This window comes from Ursus maritimus, unplaced genomic scaffold (assembly GCF_017311325.1).
Source record: "Ursus maritimus isolate PB19 unplaced genomic scaffold, ASM1731132v1 scaffold_8, whole genome shotgun sequence".
NCBI classification, from domain to species: domain Eukaryota; kingdom Metazoa; phylum Chordata; class Mammalia; order Carnivora; family Ursidae; genus Ursus; species Ursus maritimus.
This window is the reverse complement of record NW_024426996.1, coordinates 38,975,525-38,997,946: the sequence shown is the minus strand read 5'-3', so window position 1 is coordinate 38,997,946 and position 22,422 is coordinate 38,975,525. Positions and strand designations below refer to the sequence as shown.

At 40.7% G+C, this 22,422-nt stretch overlaps 1 protein-coding gene across 1 annotated transcript in view; it reads left to right on the top strand.

Annotated features, from left to right (window-relative positions):
- Nucleotides 1-2,047: 2,047 nt before the first annotated feature.
- Nucleotides 2,048-22,422, top strand: part of THEGL (theg spermatid protein like) — a 44,775-nt gene continuing 24,400 nt past the window's right edge. The window contains exons 1-3 of the mRNA XM_008701530.1: nt 2,048-2,555; nt 15,272-15,302; nt 21,598-21,663. Coding sequence (XP_008699752.1) covers nt 2,048-2,555; nt 15,272-15,302; nt 21,598-21,663 — 605 coding nt within the window. The remainder of the gene's footprint in view (nt 2,556-15,271; nt 15,303-21,597; nt 21,664-22,422) is intronic.

Genomic DNA, 22,422 nt, shown 5'->3' with positions numbered 1-22,422 from the left:
CTGTTCACATACTGAGTTAAAACTCTCTGATAGCTTTATTTCTCATTTCCCCGAGTTTTGGGGATATACTTCTTGAATTTCCATACTGTACTGCACATGTCTGTATCATGTCTGAGGGAGCAGATTTCCTGATTCATGTATGCCACACTCTTCTCATTCTTCTAAATAATATCCACAATCCAAAATGTTTCTCTTTTAACTTTTTTGCATCTGTGAAACAAAATATATCCATATTGTGCAAATGGTGTATTTAGGTTTACCATATACTTAGACGGATGACTTATTCTTGAACATCTCTAGTGTCTTGTCCCAAACAAAAACAAAAAACCCACATCAGGGAAACCCTACCACTTCTTTTCTCCTCTACCACACCATCATGGCCATGAAAATTAGCTGAAAGCACTCCTCGGGATTGGGAGAGGGTCCAGATCACTTACCTTTTAGTATCTCTTAGTATAATAATGATAAAGAAGAGAGAGGGGGTTGCCAAAAAGAGGGTTATAAAAATTCTGGTATATTGTATTTTAAAAAATACCACATCTAGTGGAGAAAGGGGATCCCTCTTACACTGTTGGTGGGAATGCAAGTTGGTACAGCCACTCTGGAAAACAGTGTGGAGGTCCCTTAAAAAGTTAAAAATTGAGCTACCCTATGAACCAGCCATTGCACTACTGGGTATTTACCCCAAAGATACAGACGTAGTGAAGAGAAGGGCCATATGCACCCCAATGTTCATAGCAGCATTGTCCACAATAGCTAAATCGTGGAAGGAGCTGAGATGCCCTTCAACAGATGACTGGATTAAGAAGATGTGGTCCATATATACAATGGAATATTACATAGCCATCAGAAAGAACGATTTCACATTTGCAGCAATATGGACGGGACTGGAGGAGATAATGCTAAGTGAAATAAGTCAAGCAGAGAAAAGACAATTATCATGTAGTTTCACTCATTTATGGAACATAAGAAATGGGAAGATCGGTAGGAGAAGAAAGGGAAGAATGAAGGGGGGGTAAACAGAAAGAGTAATGAACCATGAGAGACTATGGACTCTGGGAAGCAAACTGAGGGCTTCAGAGGGGAGGGGAGTGGGGGAATGGGATAGGCCGGTGATGGTATTAAGGGGGGCACATATTGCATGGTGCACTGGGTGTTATACGAAAGTAATGAATCATGGAACTTTACATCAAAAACTGGGGATGTGCTGTATGGCGACTAATATAATATAATAAAAATTATTTTTAAAAAAGATACCACATCTAACAAATTAATGCTATCAACACACACACATATTGTGAGATAATTACAGGATTTATAAAAAACAATGATTTATAGTGCACTTCAGTAGACAGTGTGCCCTGTAACCAGACACAAGTTGTAGATGAATGTATTATTCTTGTAATCCCGTCAGTGTTTCTTTGTGTCTGTGTGTAGAACTTCATGTGAAGAAAACTTTAAAAATCTAAATTTGAGATTTTTCCTGACTATTAAGTTTGAATCAAATGACATATTGGTGTCGCCCATCTCCCATACCCACATTATGACTGTTGTGCATTTACTAGAAACTGATGGAAGTCAATCTTAGCGGTGGAGGGCCTTAGAATATTACCCCTCCCAGCATGATTAGGGAACAAAGGCCTATGGAGAACCGGCGCCACAGAACCCCTGAACCTAACAGGGACCTGGCTATGTGGCCCGAGTGGTACCTCAGCTAGACTGGAAGCTGCTATGTTGTCCCCAAGGCCTGAGCCACGAAAAGCACTCCAGAGTCCTCGCCCTTAACAAAAGGAACAGCTGGTCGGGAGCCCGCCGGTTTTTCTCCGCCGGCACGCTCGAGTGGGCGCCTGGAGGCAGGCGCGTCCCCTTGGCAACCGGAGAAAGCGCGGGGAGGGCCGCAGGGCCGGGCTGCTAGCGCCGGGCCTGGAGGGGGCGGGGCTTCGTCGCCCCGCAGCGCAAGCCCTTCGGGTCCCGCGCAAGACACCCAGCGCGCCTGCGTCCCGCTTCGAGGATCAGCGCCGCGCGCCGCCGGAGCTTCTGGGCACCAATGGAGGACGAAGAAGTTTCAGGCTCATCTGCGTTTACAGATGGGCATGGCGCGACAGAAATATCCGCTCCCTCCGAAGCCCTTCAGAAGCCCTTTGTCCTCAGGCTGCTCGACGTGCACAAGCTTGAGGGGCCGGAGGAACCAGAAGAGGCCGACAAGCAGACCCAGCAAGACCAATGGAACGAGTTTGATGAGGCCGAGGAGACATTTGAACCCCACACGTCCTATGAGCCCCACGAGCCCTATGAGCCCCACAAGCCCTATGAGTCCCACGAACCCTATGAGCCCCACAAAGCCTACGAGCCCCACAAAGCCTACGAGCCCCATGCACTCCGCAAGCCACGTAAGCTTCGCGAGCCCCGTAAACCCCAGGATCTTCATGCTCCCCGCGAGCCCCACAAGCCCAAGGAAGCCGAGTTGCTTCCCAGAGCTGCCGCCGTGGTGATCTCCCCTTCTCTGGTGACCAGGTTCCCACCAAGGATTCCGCCATCTTCCCTGAGCGGTAGGTGTTGGGGCCCTTCCCAAGGCACTGAGCCACCCCGCCCTGTCTAGAACTGAGAGTTTGAATGTGAATGTGTGCACGCAAGAGCTCACTTTGTTTGAAAGAACGGTAATTTTTGTGTCATTTACCCGCTGCTTTGCAGTCATCTACCTTTGGACCGTATGTGACTCTGACGGGTAATTGAGACCGGGAAATGAGAGAAACTGAATCTCTTCACTCTCTCCTGTCTTCACCTGATGACCTCCTAGATGTCCTTGATTATTCATTGTAACTTCTTTTTGAAGCTCCTCTTAATTCTTCTCTGTACTCATTGCATTTACTCTGGGATGCCACTATAGCACTTAAGATGCTATATTTTGCTCCCCAGTTAAAGGGAGGGATCCTTGAAGGGGGATATTTTTGTCAGTGTTTGGCACATGGTGGCACTCAATAAGTGCTAGCTATTACATTATTAAAGTTGTAAGAACTCATTAAGCAGAAATTCAAAGTGTACTTACTAAATGTTTACAGTCCTCGCCAAGTTCACAAGGTACCTTACAGGGCTAATGGGTCTTGGGTATTAACATCCCTTGCTCTAACCACACTGGGTTCACTTATGACTTTTCATTGATGATCCCACCCAAAACAATTCTTTGTCCATATTGGGCTTCCAGTCCCTCAGCTGACCACTTTTAATCTCATCTTCTCCTTGGCTCCTCTTTATCAGCTTACATTTTACGGTTTGTCAGTGGCTTACCTACATATTCCACCACCCTGTTGACTCTGGCTATCCACGCTACTTCTCCAAGCAAAACCCCAGCCCTGGTTAAACCATCCATCCTCTGCCTACACCTGAGCAGCTGACTCTTGCTGAACAAAATCACACAATCATATGGTTTCTTTTATTTCAATTTCATGACCACACATCTTACTGGTTACATGATAACTTCCTAGCAAGCCCACTTTATTCACCTAGTAAGTTAGTTCTCCTAATCTCTGAGAAGATAACTGTCCTCTTTACTCTCCTCCAAATGTTACACTTTTGACCCCCAAACAGCTGAAGACTTTGTCTCACAATTTATTGAGCAAATAGAAACAGTCATGAGCTCTCTTATTTTCTTATTTACTTACTTACTTACTTACTTACTTATTTATTTGACAGAGAGAGAGCACAAGCAGGCGGAGCAGCAGAGGGAGAGGGAGTAGTATAGCAGGCTCACCACAGAGCAGGGAGCCTGATGTGGGGCTTGATCCTAGGACCCCAGGACCATGACCTGAGCCGAAGACAGATGCTTAACCAACTGAGCCACCCAGGCACCCTGAGCTCTCTTATTTTCTTACCACTAATCTATTGCCTTACCCAAATCTTCACCTATGGATTCTTTTTACATATTTCAAAGAAGAATTGTGCCTTTTTCTGTGAAAAGCAAAATCCTCCACTTGTGCTTTGGATTCCGCTCTTGTCTCCTGAAGAATTTTGTTCTTGCCATAATCCCATTAATTAATTTCTCCATTTCTAATGAATCAGCCCATGAATGCTCACATGTACTCTATAAACATATACTCAAGAACCTTTCATCCTGAAAAAACCCTTGACCCCATGTCTTCTTCAGACCCCTCCTTCTCTCCCCATAGCCATCATTTTTCTGTTCTTTCATTGCAAAACTTGTCCAAAAAGTTGTCTATACTTACTCCGTTTTCCCACTCATTATTCTGTCCTCAACCCACCTAGTTAGGCTTCTTTTCCCTCCACTCCACTGAAACTGCTCTGATTTACTGCCTTACTCTCCACCACCAACCCTGTTATAATGCATGGAGATTTCAGTATCCATATGGATGATTCACTTGGCTTCTCAGTTCTTTGACCTCCTCACTTTGAATGATGGTGTTCTTCATCCCATTTTAGGCATTCACTTCTCTAGCCTTTGTAATGTCAATGGCTGTGTCATTTCCAAAATTTTTTATCAAGCACTCTAATCTCTAACCCTGTCCTATCTTTCCAACTCACTCACTCCTTCTTGTACCCCCTCTATCAATTCTTCAGCTTCAAAAGGACCTCTAACCCATTGATGCTATTAAGTTTTCATGATATATCACTACCTTTTGTCCTCTGTCTCCCTTTACTCACTTGATAGTCCACGGTTCATTAATGGAATCACTCCCTTGCAAATATCCTTACCTCCCTTGCTTTTCCCTCTATCATTCTTGCCCAGTTAATCCAATTCTTGCCAGCACTTGGAAAACAATGACAAGAGAAAAACAAACTATGCTGACTGATTTTAAATTAATGACTTTGAAATTCAAGTGGGTTCTCAATGCTGAAATTCAAGTGGGCTCTCAGTGCTGCTCGGCAAACATACTACATTTCCCTGTCAATTCATTTTCCAGCATAGAATCTACCAAATTACCAGCATCTGTATATATATACTCTGCCTTTTCTCCTGTTAATAATCGATGAACCATCTTTATTCCTATTAAAGGCCATTCTCTCAACCTGTATGTTGGATTCCATCCTATCTAACTTTAAGCTCTTTGCTCCTAAAATTAGCCCGTCTCTCTCCTACATCATTTTATTTTCTCTACTGGTTCATTCAGCACATGAACATGCAGCAATAACTTGCATCTTAAAAAAAAAAAACAAAACAAAACAAAAAACCCTCCCTTAATCCCATGTATCCCTCCAGATACCACTCCTATTTCTCTGCTCCTCAAAACAGTTGTTATCTCCATAGCCTCACTTCTCATTCTCTTAAGAACCCACTTTAACATTCATCTCCTCTACTTGGCTGAAGTTGCTCTTGTTGAGGTCATAATGACCTCTGCCTTGCCAAAATCCAGTGGTTAATTCTTCATCCTCATCTTACTCATTGGACACGTTCACTCCCTCTTTGTAGGAAGTCCTTCTTTACTTGCCTTCATTGCCCTCCTATCTCATCAGTTGTTCCTGACTCAGTTTTCTTTGAGTCAGGAACTTCTCTTCCCAGCCTCTAGGTTGAAGTGAGTGATGGCTCAGTTTTCTCAGATTCTTTAGAACTTTCCTTGTTCCCTAAGCAATGTCATCAGTTCCATGGCTTTAATTGTATGCTGGTAACTTCTCAAATTTCTCCCTTGAGTTCCAGAGTTTTATAACCAACTGTCTATTTACTATCCCTACTTGAGTATCTAGTAGGCATGTAAAATTGAATGTGTCCATAACTGAACTCTTACGTCCACACCCAAACTTGCTCTTCCTTCACTGTTCCTCATTTCAGCAAATGGTACCACCACTCATTCCTCTAGGTGCTAGAACCAAAAAACCTTGGAGTCATTTTTTTTTTTTTAAGATTTTGTTTATTTATTTGACAGAGAGACAGCCAGCCAGAGAGAGAGGGAACACAAGCAGGGGAAGTGGGAGAGGAAGAAGCAGGCTCCCAGGGGAGGAGCCTGATGTGGGGCTCGATCCCATAACGCCAGGATCACACCCTGAGCCGAAGGCAGACGCTTAACGACTGAGCCACCCAGGTGCCCCAAAAAACCTTGGAGTCATTCTTGACACCTGTTTTTCTCTTACACTCAGCCTCCAAACCATCAGCAAACCTCAATTTTGAGATATATCGTGACTGAGCACTTATTAACATCTAAAGCTGCATCATCTTTGTAAGTCACTATCATCTCTTGCTTGATCCACTAGAGTGGCTTTCAGCATGTTCTTGCTTCCACTCTTGCCCCATTCCTCCCCGTCCCCCCCCAGTTTATTGTTCATATAGTGGTCTTGGATCTTAGAACATAAATGATATGCAACTCGCCTGCTCTCACCTCTCCAGAGGGGGTTCTCATCTCACATAGTTTGTAATCTAAAGTCTTTAGCAGGCCTGCAAGGCCCCACATGATCTGGCTCCCACCTGCCTCTCCATCCAAATGTCCCACCATCTCCCCGCCATCTCTGCTCTCCAACCACATGGCCTCCTTGCTCCCACCTCACAGTCATTTCTTTTGACTTTTCGTCTGCCAGGATACCCTTTGCTCAAGTATTTGTCACCTTACGAAGATAGACCAGATCACTCTGTTAAAAAGAACACTTTCTAGCCTGCTCATTTTCTTTAAAGTACTTGTCTAACTGATTCTGCAGTATTATGTGTATATTTGTTTACTGTTTATATTAAGCTCACAGAGGGCAAAACCTTTGTCTTTTCCACCGTTTCATCCTCAATGCCTCAAGTAGTGCCTGGAACAAGTTAGGACTTAGCAATTATTGTTGAATGAAGGATTTCTTTATTCAGCCTCTGTCACCAAGTCCAGTGGTTCCTTCTCTATCCTTAGGGTTGTTAAGAAAATTAATTGAGTTAATATCTGTAAAGCATTTAGAGCAGATTGTGGTACTGCTAAGTGCTTAGTAGATGTTAGCCATTCTTAGTAGTGGTGTTAGTATTTTTATCTTATTTGACCTCTGGGCAGCATTTAATACAATTGACCACTCCCTTCTTGAAACATATACCTCTTAGTCTAGGCCTCTGTGACACCACAGTCCCCCAGTTTATCACCTATGTGACTGCTTGCTTCTTGGGCTCGTTTGCTGAGCCCTCCCTATTTTCCTGTACTCTAAAGAGCTCCATCCTGACCCCTTTTCTTTTTTTTCTTTTTCTTTTTTTTTTACTTTTCCCTCCCAGGCTGTCGTATGTACACTTATGGCTTTAAATAGCATGTCTGTACTACTGCCTCCTAAATTTATATATTCCAGCTCTACTCTCTTTCCTGAGTCTCACACTCATGTATTCAAACTGCCTACTGGACATCTCCATTTGGATATATCATAGGCATCACAAAGTAATATACTTTGAGATAGAAGTCTTGATTTTTCTCCCAATCTTGTTCCTCCCTCCCTCCTCCAACTGAATGCTTCCAGAAATTGCCAAATAGATTGCAGAGGAAACAAAGGTAGAAGCAGGGAGACTACTCGAGAAGCTCATCTAAAAATCCAGGTGAGAAATGGCCGTAATTGGGATGAGGGTGTAGCAATGCAAATAAATTAATTCAAGAAATAGAAAAACTAACAGCTGGCATTGGATACATTTGATTTGAAGGTGAAGGAGGAGGAGGAGTCAGGGACAAAGTAGATTTTTTTTGGCTTGATCAAACTGGATGCTATTTTATAAAGTAAGGATGGCACCCTCACTATATAATTCTGCTTGTGGCTTCCCATCGCTCTTAGGATCAACGAAACCTTTGCAGGGGTCTCTAGAGCTCCATGGTCCCTCTGACCTCACTCCCTTCCAATCCCTCTTGCTTACTGTGCCCCAGTCATACTGGCTTCTTTTCTGTTCTCTAAAAGGCCAATCCCGTACTTGCCCCTGCTTCAGAATCTGTATTTGTGGTTTCCTCTCCCTAGATGCTTATTATTTTTCCAGGATTGTCATGATTAATTCCTGTTCAGGTCCCAGTCCACATTTTTATTTTATTTTTTCTTTCCTTTTTAATTAATTAATTTTGTGTTTGTTTATTTATTTATTTTTCTTCCAAGTTTTTATTTAAATTCCAGTTAGTTATGGGGAGCCTGGCTGGCTCAGTTGGTGGAGCATGTGACTCTTGATCTCTGGGTTGTGAGTTTGAGCCCCACATTTGAAATAATTACTTAAAAAAATTTTTTTTAATTAAAAAAATAAATTCCAGTTAGTTTACAGTGTAATATTAGTTTCAGGTGTAGAATTTAGTGATTCAGCACTTAGAGTTCTCATCACAACAAGGGCCCTTCTTAATCCCCATCACCTACTTAACCCATCCCCCACCCACCTCCACTCTGGTAACCATCAGTTCATTCTCTATAGTCAAGAGTCTGTTTTACGGTTTTCCTCTCTCTCCCCACCCCGTGTTCATTTTTTTTGTTTCTCAAATTCCACATATGAGTGAACTCATATGGTATTTGTCTTTCTCTGCCACTCCATGTTTTTAAAAGGTGGGAAAGCCTAGCTCTTAAGAGGGCCTTCCCTGTCTATGATGCCTAAAGTAAGCCCCTCTGATGTAGCTTGATGATGACATTCTCTCAAAAGTTCTCAAACTCTGCTTTGGAAAATACTACTTTAAAATTTCCTATCTTATCAATTTGTTTTCTAGATTTTAGATTTTCCTTGTTAAAAATCCTGTCTTTACATTAGTTCCCTTGGTAAGGCTTAATAAGCATCTAGCATATTTGCATAATATTTAGGAGATATTTAGTCAGCATGTCACCATACTTCTGTTCATTCAATAAGATTCCTTCATCCACCGAACATTTGCTGAGCATCTACTAAAGCACTCTTTGTGTCCTGTGGGGCTGTAAAGATGACTGACACATGGCAGTTTGGTTGTGTGCATATTTTTAAAATTTTTATTACAGAATAGGGCCCATCATCTATTACCTTACTAAGGTATCATCATCTAATCATCAGTGTCACTGTTAAAATTTATTAAGCACTTACTATGTTCAGGATGTAGACACTGAACCATAGATGAGTAAGACAGGATCCCATCCTTGAAGGACTGTCAGTGTGGTTGGGGAGGCTAAACACATCCATAACAATAACACATCCACATAGCATACAAAGTAAAGTAGATCGGAGTATCCCACAGGACAGTCACTTCATTGTTCTGAGTTGAATGACAATACTAACCTCTATTTTTGATGGAGAAGAAAGGCTCAGAAAAAAATAGGACCAAAGTATTCATTTAAGGTACTTTCCTAAAATAGGCTGAAGTAAAGATTAAATATTTAATCTCAAGCATACAGAACTAAGAGTACTTCATTTGGATTTTATGTATGTGTGTATATATGTATGGATGGATGTGGGCTCTATGCCCGGCATGGAGCCCGTTGTGGGGCTTGAACTCATGACCCTTAGATCAAGTCCTGAGCTGAGATCAAGAGTCAGATGTGCTCAAAACTGACTGAGCGACCCTGGCGCCCCTTAATTTGGATTTATAAGGGATTAGGGAAGTGATTTAAAAGAAAGAATCTCAGACAAGTGTGGGAGTATGGAGGGAAATCAAATTGAGTAAAACTTTTTTTAAAATTTAAAACTTTTTTGAAATTTGTAAGACATTTACATGATTAAAAAACCAAAACAATCTTAAAAGACTACAAGGAAGTGTCACCTTCCCACCCTGTCCCCTCTCTCCCCTTTTACAAGTAACCACTTTTATTCGTTTCTATTTATCTTTATATAAATACAAGAAAATAGTACAAGCTTATGTGTGTGTTCCCCCTCTCTTATCAAAGAGTAGTGCATGCTATCCTGTTCTTCACTCTTCACTTGACAGCATATCTTCCCATATAACTACATATAGAGTTTCCTCATTCTTTTTTAAAAAGCAGATGCCTCATGTTTTATGACATAGTTGTGCCACTACGAGTTTAACACCTCATTTGTTCCTGGATGTTGCTATTATTACAAGCAGTGCTGCAGTAGATAAATCTGTACATGATGTCGTTTAGTACACGTCATACAGGTGTATCTGTAGAATAAATATCCAGAAGTGGGATGCTGGAGGGTAAACACATCTGGAACTCTGATTTAACAAAATGGCCTTCCGTGGGAGTTGATGTTATTTTGTACGCCCAATGAAAGTGGCAATGGAAGTGTCTGTTCTCTATAGCCTCACCATTGTAGTGTGTGGTTGGACTTAAGGCCTTTTGAAAATCTAATTGATGTGGGCTCTTGGGTGGCTCAGTCGGTTAAGCATCTGCCTTTGGCTTAGGTCATGACCCCAGGGTCCTGGCATCGAGTCTCACATTGGGCTCCTTGCTCAGTGGGGAGCCTGTTTCTCCCTCTCTCTCTGCCCCTGCTTGTGCTTGCTCTCATTCTCTCTCTCTCTCTCTCAAATAAATAAATAAAATCTTAAAAAAAAAAAGAAAATCTAATTGATGAAAAACTAGTGTGTCAATTAAGTTTTAATTTGCATTTGTCTCACTATCTGTATGACATTAAGCATCTTTTTTGATATATATATTTTCTCATGTCCTTTGACTATTTTCCTTTTGACTTGCTAAGTATTTTTCTTGCTTACAAGGAGATTAGCCCTTTGTCTGGGATATGTATGAACTTTTTTTTTCTGTTTGTTGGTGGTCTCCTTGTCTTTGCTTGTTTTTATTTCATTTTGTTTTGCCACAAAAATATTTTTATAGTAAAATTTATCAAACATTACTTTTATGGCTTTTTGGAATCATAATTAGAAAGTCCTTCTTCCACTTCTAGGTTATGAAGGAATTACCCATGTGTTTTCTTTTATAATCTTTTAAAAAAATATTTAAATCTTTGATCCATTCAGAATTTATCCTGGTGTTTGGTGTAAGTTATAAATCCAGCTTTCTTAGCAGCTACCCAAGTTGCCAGTGCTGTCTCACATAGATGAAATTGGGTAAAAATGAACATGAAAAATAGATTTGAAATTTGAGAAAAAGGGTCACAAAAGTGTAGGTGTGAGAGGAGGCACAGCTTAATAGTTAGAGGATGTAATAGTTTTGACCTCTAGTTTGCACAGAAGTCCCTGGTTTCTGTTGTTGTTGTCATCTAACTAGATGGAAGGACTTGTCCTTTTTCTGTCTCTGCTTTCTCAACCTCAAGCAAAACCCTTTCCTACGCTCTCCTATCTCTTGCCCAATGTCCCTGAGCTAAGGCAGTGGGGAGCATAGTGCTAGGGAGCCGTACCTAGGAGAAGAGCAAGAAGAATGAACAATAGTGACGGATCACATAGCTTATTACATCATATCAAAGAACATCTCATTGTTTGTTTACATAGTCATACCCAAAATAGAAGTGGACTGCTTTATGACCAATCTCCAGAACAATAGTGCACATAAAACAAGCACAAATTTTACTTCAAAAAGCCTTGAAAACTAAAGTAGGTCTTACTGAACAGTATCTTACAGGCAACTATACCATTGAACATAGAGTGAAACCTGCTAAAAATGCTCTCGAGGCATCATCGTTCTTCCCAAGTCCCAATCCTCATGACAGCTAATCTCCAAAAATACCTCTCCTATTTCTCTCAAGTTCCAGCTTGCCTCTCTCTTACCCTCTCTTCGTGTGCCCCCTAGATCTATTCTGAGAGGTGCTCCCTGCTTTTTTTTGGTAGGTCTAGTGGTACCCCATTCAGTACAACTCAGGACTAGAGGCTGAACATCTCAAACATGGGTTCCTTTGGAGGCAGGATAGAGGGCAAAGTGGAGAACAGTTTTACTTAGACATTTCATCCTTATATGTTACAAAATGCTTTATTGTGCTTGCAATGGGACTCACAGTGAACAATGCCTCACTACTGCCATGGGGGAAGAATAGGTTTCATCAGGCTCTCTCCCAGCAGATGGCAGCCTTCTCCATCAAATGGCTTAGACCATCCCATTTTTTAGCTGTAGGTGGCAACGTGAGTGATGTGGTTTGGATGCTGCAGAATAAAATACAGACATTTAAAGGGCCTAATGCCCCCATAATGTTCTGATTATCTCTTAGAGGGAGTTGGTGTCCATTATTTTGCTCAAAATCCTTTGGGAGCTTCCTCCTGGTAGCCTTTAAATAAAAGCCAAATTCCTGCAGGGCTCACTGGGATCTGGCCCAACCACAAATCCTACTGTCCTCTCCCTTGCTCCCTTCCCTCCAGCCACCCTGAGCAGCTGTCTTCCTGTGCCTTTTGCTTGATTCCACCTCAGGACCTTTACACTTGCCATCTCCTCTGTCTGAAATGCTTTCCCTCTCTCTCCTGGTTAGAGCCAGGTTTTGGTTTCAGCCTGTCTGATTCCAGAGCCAGGAGTCTTACCCATTGAACAATATTGTGGTAGAGCCCAAACTTGTCTGCTTCAAAAAATACCAGTACCTGTGTTCCACCTCCAAAGATTGTGGATTTAATTGGTCTAGGGTGTGACCTGGGCCCCACAATTTTTTAAAAGATCCCCCAAGTGATCTTCAGTGTGCAGACAAGTTTGGAAACCATTGTGGTAGTGCTTTGCTTGGAGCATTAGTTAATAATAGCCACCTGAGAGCTGTTCTATCCCACCAATTGGTAAGATAACATCAAAAGTATTTCTAAAATAAAGAGTGCAAGGGGTGCCTGTGTGGCTCAGTTGGTTAAGCATCTGACTCTTGATTGTGGCTGAGGTCATGATCTCAGGGTCATGAGATTGAGCGCTGTATCAGGCTCTGCACTGGGCATGAGCCTCTTAAGATTCTCTCTCTCCCTCTCCTCCTCTCTCTCTCTGTCTTAAAAAAAAAAAAAAAGAGTGCAAGCTCTACCTATGGGAGAAGCTACCATGAAAGGGCAATAGAAAAAGTGTTATTCATTCATATTATCAGTATTTGTAGAAGTGTTTTTAGAAATGATTCAGTGTTAGACTGACTTTCTGACCTGTGTATATAAAGCTGGGAACCAAGCTTGCTGGATACACAAAAAAATCCATGGAACAAGTGTTGCATCTGTGCTGAGTGACAGCCTGACTGGGCACAAGGGGCGTATTTGTAGTCTACTCTCCCCTTTTCCTTAGGTCTGAGTCAGTTTAGCCTTAAAAAATAGAATAATAGATTGGGCGCCTGCGTGGCTCAGTTGGTTGGGCATCTGACTCTCGATTTCAGCCCAGATCATGAACTTGGGGTCTTGAGATTGGGCTCCACACTGGGCTCCATGCTCAGCGGGGGGAGTCTGCTTCTCTCTCTCTCCCCCCCCTCCCCTCCCCCTGCTCATGCTCTCTCTCTCTCTCTCTCAAATAAATAAATAAATCTTTAAAAACAAGTAGAGTAATAGAAAATATCCCAATTCAAAAATTTGTTTACTATTTTTTTTTTTAAGTTTGTAACCTATCTCCTACTATGCTGTAAACTCCTTGAGAGGTGAACTTACTTATTTTTGTTCCTCTCAGCACTGGCACCATGCTGCACATGGTAGAAACCCACTCAATACTGGGTTGCTGTGTTTCCTGCAGTGCTCCCACGCTGATACACTAGAGTTGTAACTGATAATTCTGATCACCATGCATATCTATGCAGGGTACTCTACATATATGTCACTAATCTTTATACAGACATACCTATTACCCTCCTATCTGAGAAGGGAAAGTGAGTCTCAGAGAAGTTAAGCAGCTTGCCCAAGGTTGTACGACTAACAGAACTGGGGTTTGAGCTATGTCTGTCTGATGCCAGAGCACACCCACCTTCCTTTACCCAAAATACTTCAGAGGGTAGGCAGTGGTACTTCAGAACTCTCAGATGTGATTAAAAATTCCCAAGAAAAAACCGTCTGGAACAAACTGTCCTTATGAAGCCTATTATAATAGTCCTTTACATAACTTGGCCTGTATGATCTCCTACATTTTCCCACATTTAGCAAAAAACTAAGCATGATTTTTTTTAAAGTGGGTTCCATGCTGGGCCCCAGTGCAGGGCCTGAACTCATGATCTTGAGATCAAGACCAGCCAAGATCAAGAGTCAGACATGTAACCAACTGAGCTACGCAGGTGCCCCAAAACATTTTTTAAAAAGATTTTATTTATTTAACAGAGAGAGAGTGAGTATGAGCAGGGTGGGGCAGAGGGAGAGGGAGAAGCAGACTTCCTGCTGAGTGGGGAGCCCAACACAGAGCTGGATCCCAGGACCCCAAGATCATGACCTGAGCCGAAGTCAGACACTCAACCAACTGAGCCACCCAGGTGCCCCTGAACCATGATTTTTAATTTGCTTAACCATTTCTTCTGTTTTGGACATTTCAGGTGTATCCAATTTTCCACTGATACCACAATAAACGTTTTTGTGCATACATTTTTGCTATACTTGGAATAATTTCTTTTTTTTTTAAGATTTCATTTATCTATTTGACAGAAAGAGAGCAAGCACAAGCAGGGGGAGCAGCAGGCAAAGGGAGAAGTAGGCTCCCCATTGAGCAGGGAGCCCAATGTGGGGCTCGATCCCAGGACCCTGGGATCACGACCTGAGCCAAAGGTGGACACTCAATCAACTGAGCCACCCAGGCACCCCTGGAATAATTTCTTTAGGGTACATTTCTACAAGTAGAATTAGGTTAAGGAATATAGGCCTTGCCGACTTGTACTGCCAAATTATTTTTCATACAGTATACTAGTTTAGATGTCCACCAGCAGTACCCAAGAGTACTCATCTCATCTTATCCATCTGGTTTCATTATCCTCTGCAAAATTTATTCTGCTAATTTTATAGTTAAAAAAAAATCTCATTCTTAACTTACATTGTTTTGATTAAAAACAAGCATGAACTTTTTCTTTTATTTATATATCTTTATATATGCATTTATGTCTTCATATATGAATTCAGTTTCTGTCCTTTGTCGATTCAACTTTTGACACATACCTTGGGGTTTTTCTTATTCATGTATACTATTGTAATCTTCAGGTATTAAGACTATTAACCCTTTGTCATATTTGTTGCCAAATATTTTCATTTCCTCTTCAAGTTTTAATTTTTGGCATATAGAAGTTTTAAGTTTTAAATATTTTAATCTATATTATTCCTGTATATCTCTTGTCACCTTTAACTGAGATTAAAATCTAGTGATTAAGTAGATATCCTCTTATTTTTGCTCTAATTCAGTTAAAAAACATTTAACGTCTAGATTTACCTGTGATTTATTTTGGTACATGGTGTGACATATTTAATTTAGCAACTCCCCTAGATAATTCTTTTTGACTGTCTCTTTTTCTGTTGATTTGTGACGCTATCTTTATCGTATCTTTGATTCTTAGTGCATCTAATGTTTGCTTTTACTTTTCTTTTTGTAGATCCTGGTCCCTGTGGCATTGCAAGAAAATGGTAAGACTGTCGGTATAGTACTCTTCTCCCAGACTACCTAGCTGATGGGGCAGACTCACTCTGGGGCATCTGAAGGAAAAGCCTATCTTGGGGGTTCCTTTATCATTTATCCCTTTTATCTTGGGGGTTCCTGTGCTTTTTCTTCGTTGTAAGGCCATTTTCTAATGACAGTTCCTGTGTAAAAAGGAAACGAGATCTAAGTGATTCAGAAGTGAGATGGGGGAAGAGGACTGAGATGTAGGAGAACTCGCCTTAGATTCGCTCAGTGTTTTACTTGTTTGCTAGATACTAGGTGTATGTTACATGCTCGGTTTGAACCTTTAAGGGACTTGGGATGCTGCATTGACAGTCTCATGTCACAGGTTTTGTGAAGCTCGGGGTCAGTATATCCTGATCTCCCCTCATCTCTATCTCAAGCACAGTAGCTAATGAAATTTCAAGAAAGTGCTCTCTATGGAAGAAAGCAAGTGTGTACATACAGTACACAGAACAGATGCCTCCTGAGAATCAATGCTTATTTTTTGTTTCCCTAAGATGGAGTTAGAAGAGGTAATAGAGTAGAATCATTAAAGAGAAATACCAAAGATTAATACCAATGGCTCAGATAGATGAGAAGTAAATAATAATAATTTTATTTGTATCCATTCTTTGAATAAATGGATTAAATCATTCATATTTATTATTATTATTTAACATTTACATTTATTGTTATTATTTGGAGTTTTTGGATTTCTTTTATTTTTTTAAAATTTTCCCTATCCTTGAGATAGGGAGAGATCTCTCTTTCTTTTCTTTTTTCTTTTTAAGATTTATTTATTTGAGAGAGAGTGGGAGCATGGTGGGGGGGGGAGGAGCAGTGGGAGAGGGAGAAGCAGACTCCCTGCTGAGCTTGGAGCCCCATGCGGGGCTTGATCCCATGACCTGAGCCAAAACCAAGAATCTGATGCTCAACGGACTGAGCCACCCAGGCATCCCTAGAGTTTTTTGGATTTATTTGCTATGCTTTCTAGTGTGTTTGTTTTTTCCCCGCTCAACTCTTTCAGGCAGTAAATACTACTACCTTATCTTTATGTAATGCTTTGCAGTTAAAAAAAATTTCTTTTTTCTCACAAGAATCCTGAGAAGTTGATAGGGCAGATAAATCAACTAGATTTTACTGAGGGAAAATGAAATTCAGAGAAATTATGTCACTTTCCTGAGGTTGTGTGGTGGCTGAGTTAGAAGAGCTGGTAGAACTAACATTATAGTGTTACCAAGCACCCACTTAAAATACCACAGTACTTCAAATAAATGTATGTCAGGTGAGCAAACTCTCCTGTGGCTAAGTAGACAGTGAAATAGTTTATACCTGATAAGTTTTTATACTTAAAAAAAAGACTGTGAAGAGAGTGTTTTTTAAAAAAATTTTTTTTCTCTTATTGTTATACCACTTCTTGCTCTTGTTTGGGTGGTTGATTTGGCTTGATTCCATGAGGAAACTATGTTTGCTTTATTATTTATCCCTGCCCCCGTCGTCTAAAAATATTCTTGTTAAAGGAATATGCTGTGTCTATTCCTTTAGGCATAGGAATGCCTATTGGCATTGGCAAAGAAAATATTTTCTGAATAAACAACGTAGTTAAATGTAAAAGAGCATTTTGACTGAAAGAGATTTGTTTGTATTACCTGCAATCATTTCCATCATTATTGTTGTATAAAGGTATATTTATTGTTCTGCACCTACGATAAGGATTTCAAAAACTTTCTGAGCTATTGACAAACTACAGGAGACTGGGACAGCAATGTAATCCTCATTAAAAAAATCTGCTTTCAAGAGTGAAAATCCTTCAACCACATTTTTTGTTTCTGCCTAGGACCCTGACTACACATTGTGAGGTAATGCAAGGAGTGAAAGAAGGGGGAAGCCTGTGTTAAGATGAAGAGATAGGGTGGAGATGTAGTTGTGGTGACATAATACACAAGAAGTGAATGAAGAGGACAGGTGTTAGACCTCCACACAGAATTAGCAAATGTTAATGAGATTATTTCCAACTGAACTAACAACCCAATTAACATCTACAGGAATAAACTCGGAAACTGTCATTGGTCTATAAAATGATACATTAAAAAAACATTATTTAGCTAGTGAAGAAAAGGTAGTGAGGGAAACCTTGGCTTGGAAGTGATGACAGCAGCCAGAGCATACTTGTTTTAAAAGATTAATGTATATAAGATGTTTTGTCTGCAACTCTGGCTTTCTTTCTCTCCATCTAGCCATCCTCCCTGGAAAGTTGGCTCAGGCTCTCTCAGCAGGGCTCATGCGGTGCTTACGTGATGAAGCCCTTCTTCTGTTGAATAAGGATGTAGGTTTTTTGTTTTGTTTTGTTTTTTTGTTTTTTTTTGCCAATGAACAGTATCTTCTTTGTTTCTAGATATTAACAGGCATGACTTGGGGGTTGCATCATATTGATTACGTAGCTGATTCCAAATGTTTACCACCAAAAAATATTTTGGTTATCTCTACCCACAACCACAATCACATGTTTTGAAAGTTTTTTGTTGTTGTTTACAAAACAAACTACATTTATTAATTTTTTTTAAAAATTAAGATCAGATGTGCGTATCATCAGAGAGTCCTATCAGCATGAAGTAACATGGAGATGGTATAATTCAGAAACAAATTTGGTATTTGGTGTAACCTCTACAGCCTGACTGTGGATGGTGTAGGATTCCATTTGACCTTTTGAAATATTCTAAAGGTTGTGGACTTCCATCATTATCTTCATAGGTCCCTTAAGGATTTGAGAACTTTGGACTGGAAACTTGTGAATTAAGCAGCAGAGTTCTGAGGGACAAAATGCAGATAGGTTAACTGCAATAGCAAAGGGGGAAATTAGAAGAGTCCAGAGTATTAGACATTGGGGAAAAAAGAGCGTGGAGGTGAGGTACTGTTCTTACTAACTTCAAACCTGTTCTTTGTCTAGAAACCTATTCAAGTGAGAAAGGTTTACTGATAGTTCCATGATTTTCCCTTATAAGGCACTTAAACTAAGTTTATATTTTCTTTATTTTTTTATTTTTATTTATTTTTTTTTTAAAGATTTTATTTTTTATTCGACAGAGATAGAGACAGCCAGCGAGAGAGGGAACACAAGCAGGGGGAGTGGGAGAGGAAGAAGCAGGCTCCCAGCGGAGGAGCCTGACGTGGGGCTCGATCCCACAACGCCGGGATCACGCCCTGAGCCAAAGGCAGACGCTTAACCGCTGTGCCACCCAGGCGCCCCTATTTTCTTTATTTTTTTAAAGATTTATTTATTTTAGAGAGAGTGCGTGCCTGTGCAAACATGCACCTGAGTGATTGTGGAGGAACAAAGGGAGAGAATCTTGAAGCAGATTCCCCAGAGCCATGGAGCCTGATGCAGGGCTTGGTCTCTTGACCCATGAAATCATGACCTGAGCAGAAACCAAGAGTCAGGCACTCAACCAGCTGAGCCACCCAGGTGCCCCTAAGTATGTATTTTAAACCATTAAATACCAATTCAATTCAAATCAATTAGCATATGCTGAGCATTGACTATATACAAGGTGTCATACTAGGTATTGTGGGTGGGAAAGGAAAAAAGAACTAACATTTATTGAATTCTCACTCCATGGTTAGAAGTTCCTAGGCTCAAAACAGGTGTAAGCAATATCACTGAACAAGAATTTAGAACAACAGTCATAAGAATCCTAGCTGGGCTTGAAAGAAGCATAAAAGACACCAGAGAAACCCCGGCTGCAGAAATAAAAGACCTAAAAACTAGTCAGGCTGAAATAAAAAATGCTATAACTGAGATGTAAAACAGACTAGATGTAATCACAACGAGGATGAAAAAAGCAGAGGATCAAATAGATGATACAGAAGATAAAATTATGGAAAATAAGAAAGCTAGAAAGACGAGGGAAAGAAAACTATTAGACCATGAATACAGACTTAGGGAACTCAGCGATTCCACAAAGCACAGTAATACCCATATCATAGGAGTCCCAGAAAAAGAAGAGTGGGGAAAAGGGGCAGAAGGTTTATTTGAACATATTTATTTGAACATAACGTCCCTAATCTGGGGAAGGAAACAGGCATTCAAGTCTAAGAGGCACAAGAACTCCCCTCAAAATCAACAAAAACAGGTCATCACCAAGCAGAGTGAAACTTGCAAAATATAAAAAGAATGAAATGTTGCCATTTGGAATGATGTGGATGGAGCTAGAGATTATTATGCTAAGCAAAATTAGAGAAAGACAAATACCATATGATTTCACTCATGTGGAATTAAACAAACAAATGAATGTGGGGGGAAAAAAGAGGGGCAAACCATAAAACAGACTCTTAACTATAGAGAACAAACAGGGTTGTTGGAGAGGAGGTGGGTGGGGGATGGGTGAAATGGGTGATGGGCATTAAGGAGGGCACTGGTTGTGATGAGCACTGGGTGTTGTATGTAAGTGATAAATCACTAAATTCTACACCTGAAACTAAAACTACACTGTAAACTAACTAGAATTTAAATAAAAACTTGAAACTAAAAAAAAGTCTATTAAAGAGTTCAGGCGAGTTTTAGGGAGAATGCTTTTCCATATAGCTAGCTAGCTAGATACTCCAGGAGCGCCTGGGTGGCTCAGTCATTAAGCGTCTGCCTTCGGCTCAGGGCGTGATCCCGGCGTTCTGGGATCGAGCCCCACATCAGGCTCCTCCACTGGAAGCCTGCTTCTTTCTCTCCCACTACCCCTGCTTGTGTTCCCTCTCTCACTGGCTGTCTCTATCTCTGTCAAATAAATAAATAAAAAATCTTAAAAAAAAAAAAAAGACTCTTCAGGGGGGTGGAAATGACTTCTATTTGATGGAGTTGGGAGAGAGAAAACTGGCCCCTTCTGGGTCCTATTTCTTTGGGACCTGCCTGTCTATAGTGAATGATATTTGTCATATGCTTTCTGTCACATAGCAAACTTAGCTTCTGCAGGGGGAGGCTTGCAGTTTGGGGGGACAAGTTCAATTCAGGAATGTCAGGAATCCACACTACCCTTCAATACCATTTCATCAATAATAGAGACAGTATTTTTATTCTATTTATCTGACTTCTGTACCTATTTTTCAGTTAGTTCCTAATTGTGGGCAAAAAAAGGTTGTTATTTATTGGGCCCTTCAAACTCCAAGGAAGTACATAAATAGCTACAATATGAGCTGCAGGAACATAAGTGGTATATTAATCTGCACAGGATAATCAATGCTGCAGTACAAATAAGATACAAAACTCTCAATGACTTAATGCAATAAAAGTTCATTTCTCCCTCATGTCACAGTCCAAGGTGAGATGGCTGGCCTCTTCTGTCTTTTCGCCATGCCGTCTGGAATATGTGGCTTCCAGAGTCATTGCAACAGGAGAAGAGGGAAGTGGAGGAGGCTCTTAAGCTCTTAGCTTGCCCTGGAATTGATACTCAACACTTCTGCAGAAGTTAGAGTAACTATTCACATGGCTCTAAACAACTGAAGGGAGGGGCGCCTGGGTGACTCAGTCCGTTAAGCATCCGACTCTTGATTTCAGCTCAGGTCGTGATCCCAGGGTTGTGAGACTGAGCCCCGTGGTGGGCTCCACACTGGGTGTGGAGCCTACTTAGATTCTCTCTCCCTGCCCTCCTGCTCCTACACCCTTCCTCTCTAAAAAATAAATAAATAAATAAATAAATAAATAAATAAATAAATAAAGAAAATTAAAAAATAAACAACTGAAGGGAGGCTTGGAAATGTGGAGGAACACGTGAGCACAAACTGTGTCTGCTATAGGTAGGTTCAGAACAATCAGGGAAGCTTCAAAGGAGCAAAGTAGGGAAGAAAGGGGGTTGAGTGGTACTCAAAGCATATTTTGCCTATTTCATAGCTTTCCCAAAGCCACATATTCTGTCTGAAATTTACCTGTGCAGTCTCTTCAGGTCCATTGCCATCAGGCCATTTACAAATAAACTTAATATGAGAATTGAGAATTTTTCCCATTGAGTGTGCATTTTATCTAGGGTCTTCAGGAGATAATAAGCTCTTGGTTTTATTGCATATTTATTATCTCTGTTTCACTATGTTCTATACTATTATGATTTTAGGAGTGAGAATTTTGGGTCCACAATATTTTTGAATACTTTGTGCTTTCAGTACTCTTCAAATCACATCAAATATGGCTTTGGGGTTTTCCCACCAAGATGGGATTTGTTTGAGTAGGAGTTATCTAATATAATCATATTTAAATATGGTTAAGCATTCTCTCTGAATTAATCAGTTGGTTTTTGTTAGTTTTTTTTCTAGGAAGAGAATCCAAGATCTTTCTAGGCCTAAAAAACAATGGGGCACCCCAGATAGGTAAGGCAACATTCCATAGTCTTGTTTGTGAGGATTGTGTTCCTTACATTAAATAGGTAAGTATTATTCTTACTTGCCCACTAACCTTGCATTCCAGGTTTATCCACTCTCTAGTCAACTGAATCTACTGAACTAATATTGTCCCCTCATTTAAGTCAACACATGGAAGGCTAACCCTAAGTCAGTAGTTCTCAAATTAGTCTGCCCATGGAATCACCTGGGGACCTATTAAAACACTGATACCTGGGCCCCATCCCCAGAAATCCTGATTTACTTCGTCTGGAGTCCAGGCTAGGCTTTGGGAGCGTTAAAAGCTCCCCAGATGATTCTAATAAGCAGACAGATTTGAAAACCACTTTGAAACTCTTGTGTCCATCCTTTGGGTTCAGCTTTGCTGCTTCCAACATACTATCTCTAAGCCTCTGCCTAGAGCACAACTGTTCTCTGGATCTCCAGCCAGTAGGACCCATGGAGCTCCCATCTTTGGCCACAGGACCCCCCTTTTCTTCTTTGGCTCCTGAGTAAAGCCTTAAGTTTTTCCTTTGTTTCTGAACTATTGCTTTAAAAAAATGATACACTTTATTTTTAAAGCAGTTTTAGGTTTACAGAAAAATTGGCCAGAAGTACAGAGAGAGTTTCTGTATTACTACCCACTCCTCTTGTTTCCCCCATTATTAACATCTTGTGTTAGTGTGGTACATTTATTAAAATTGTTGAAGAAATATTGACACATTATTCACTAAAGTCTGTAGTTTGCAT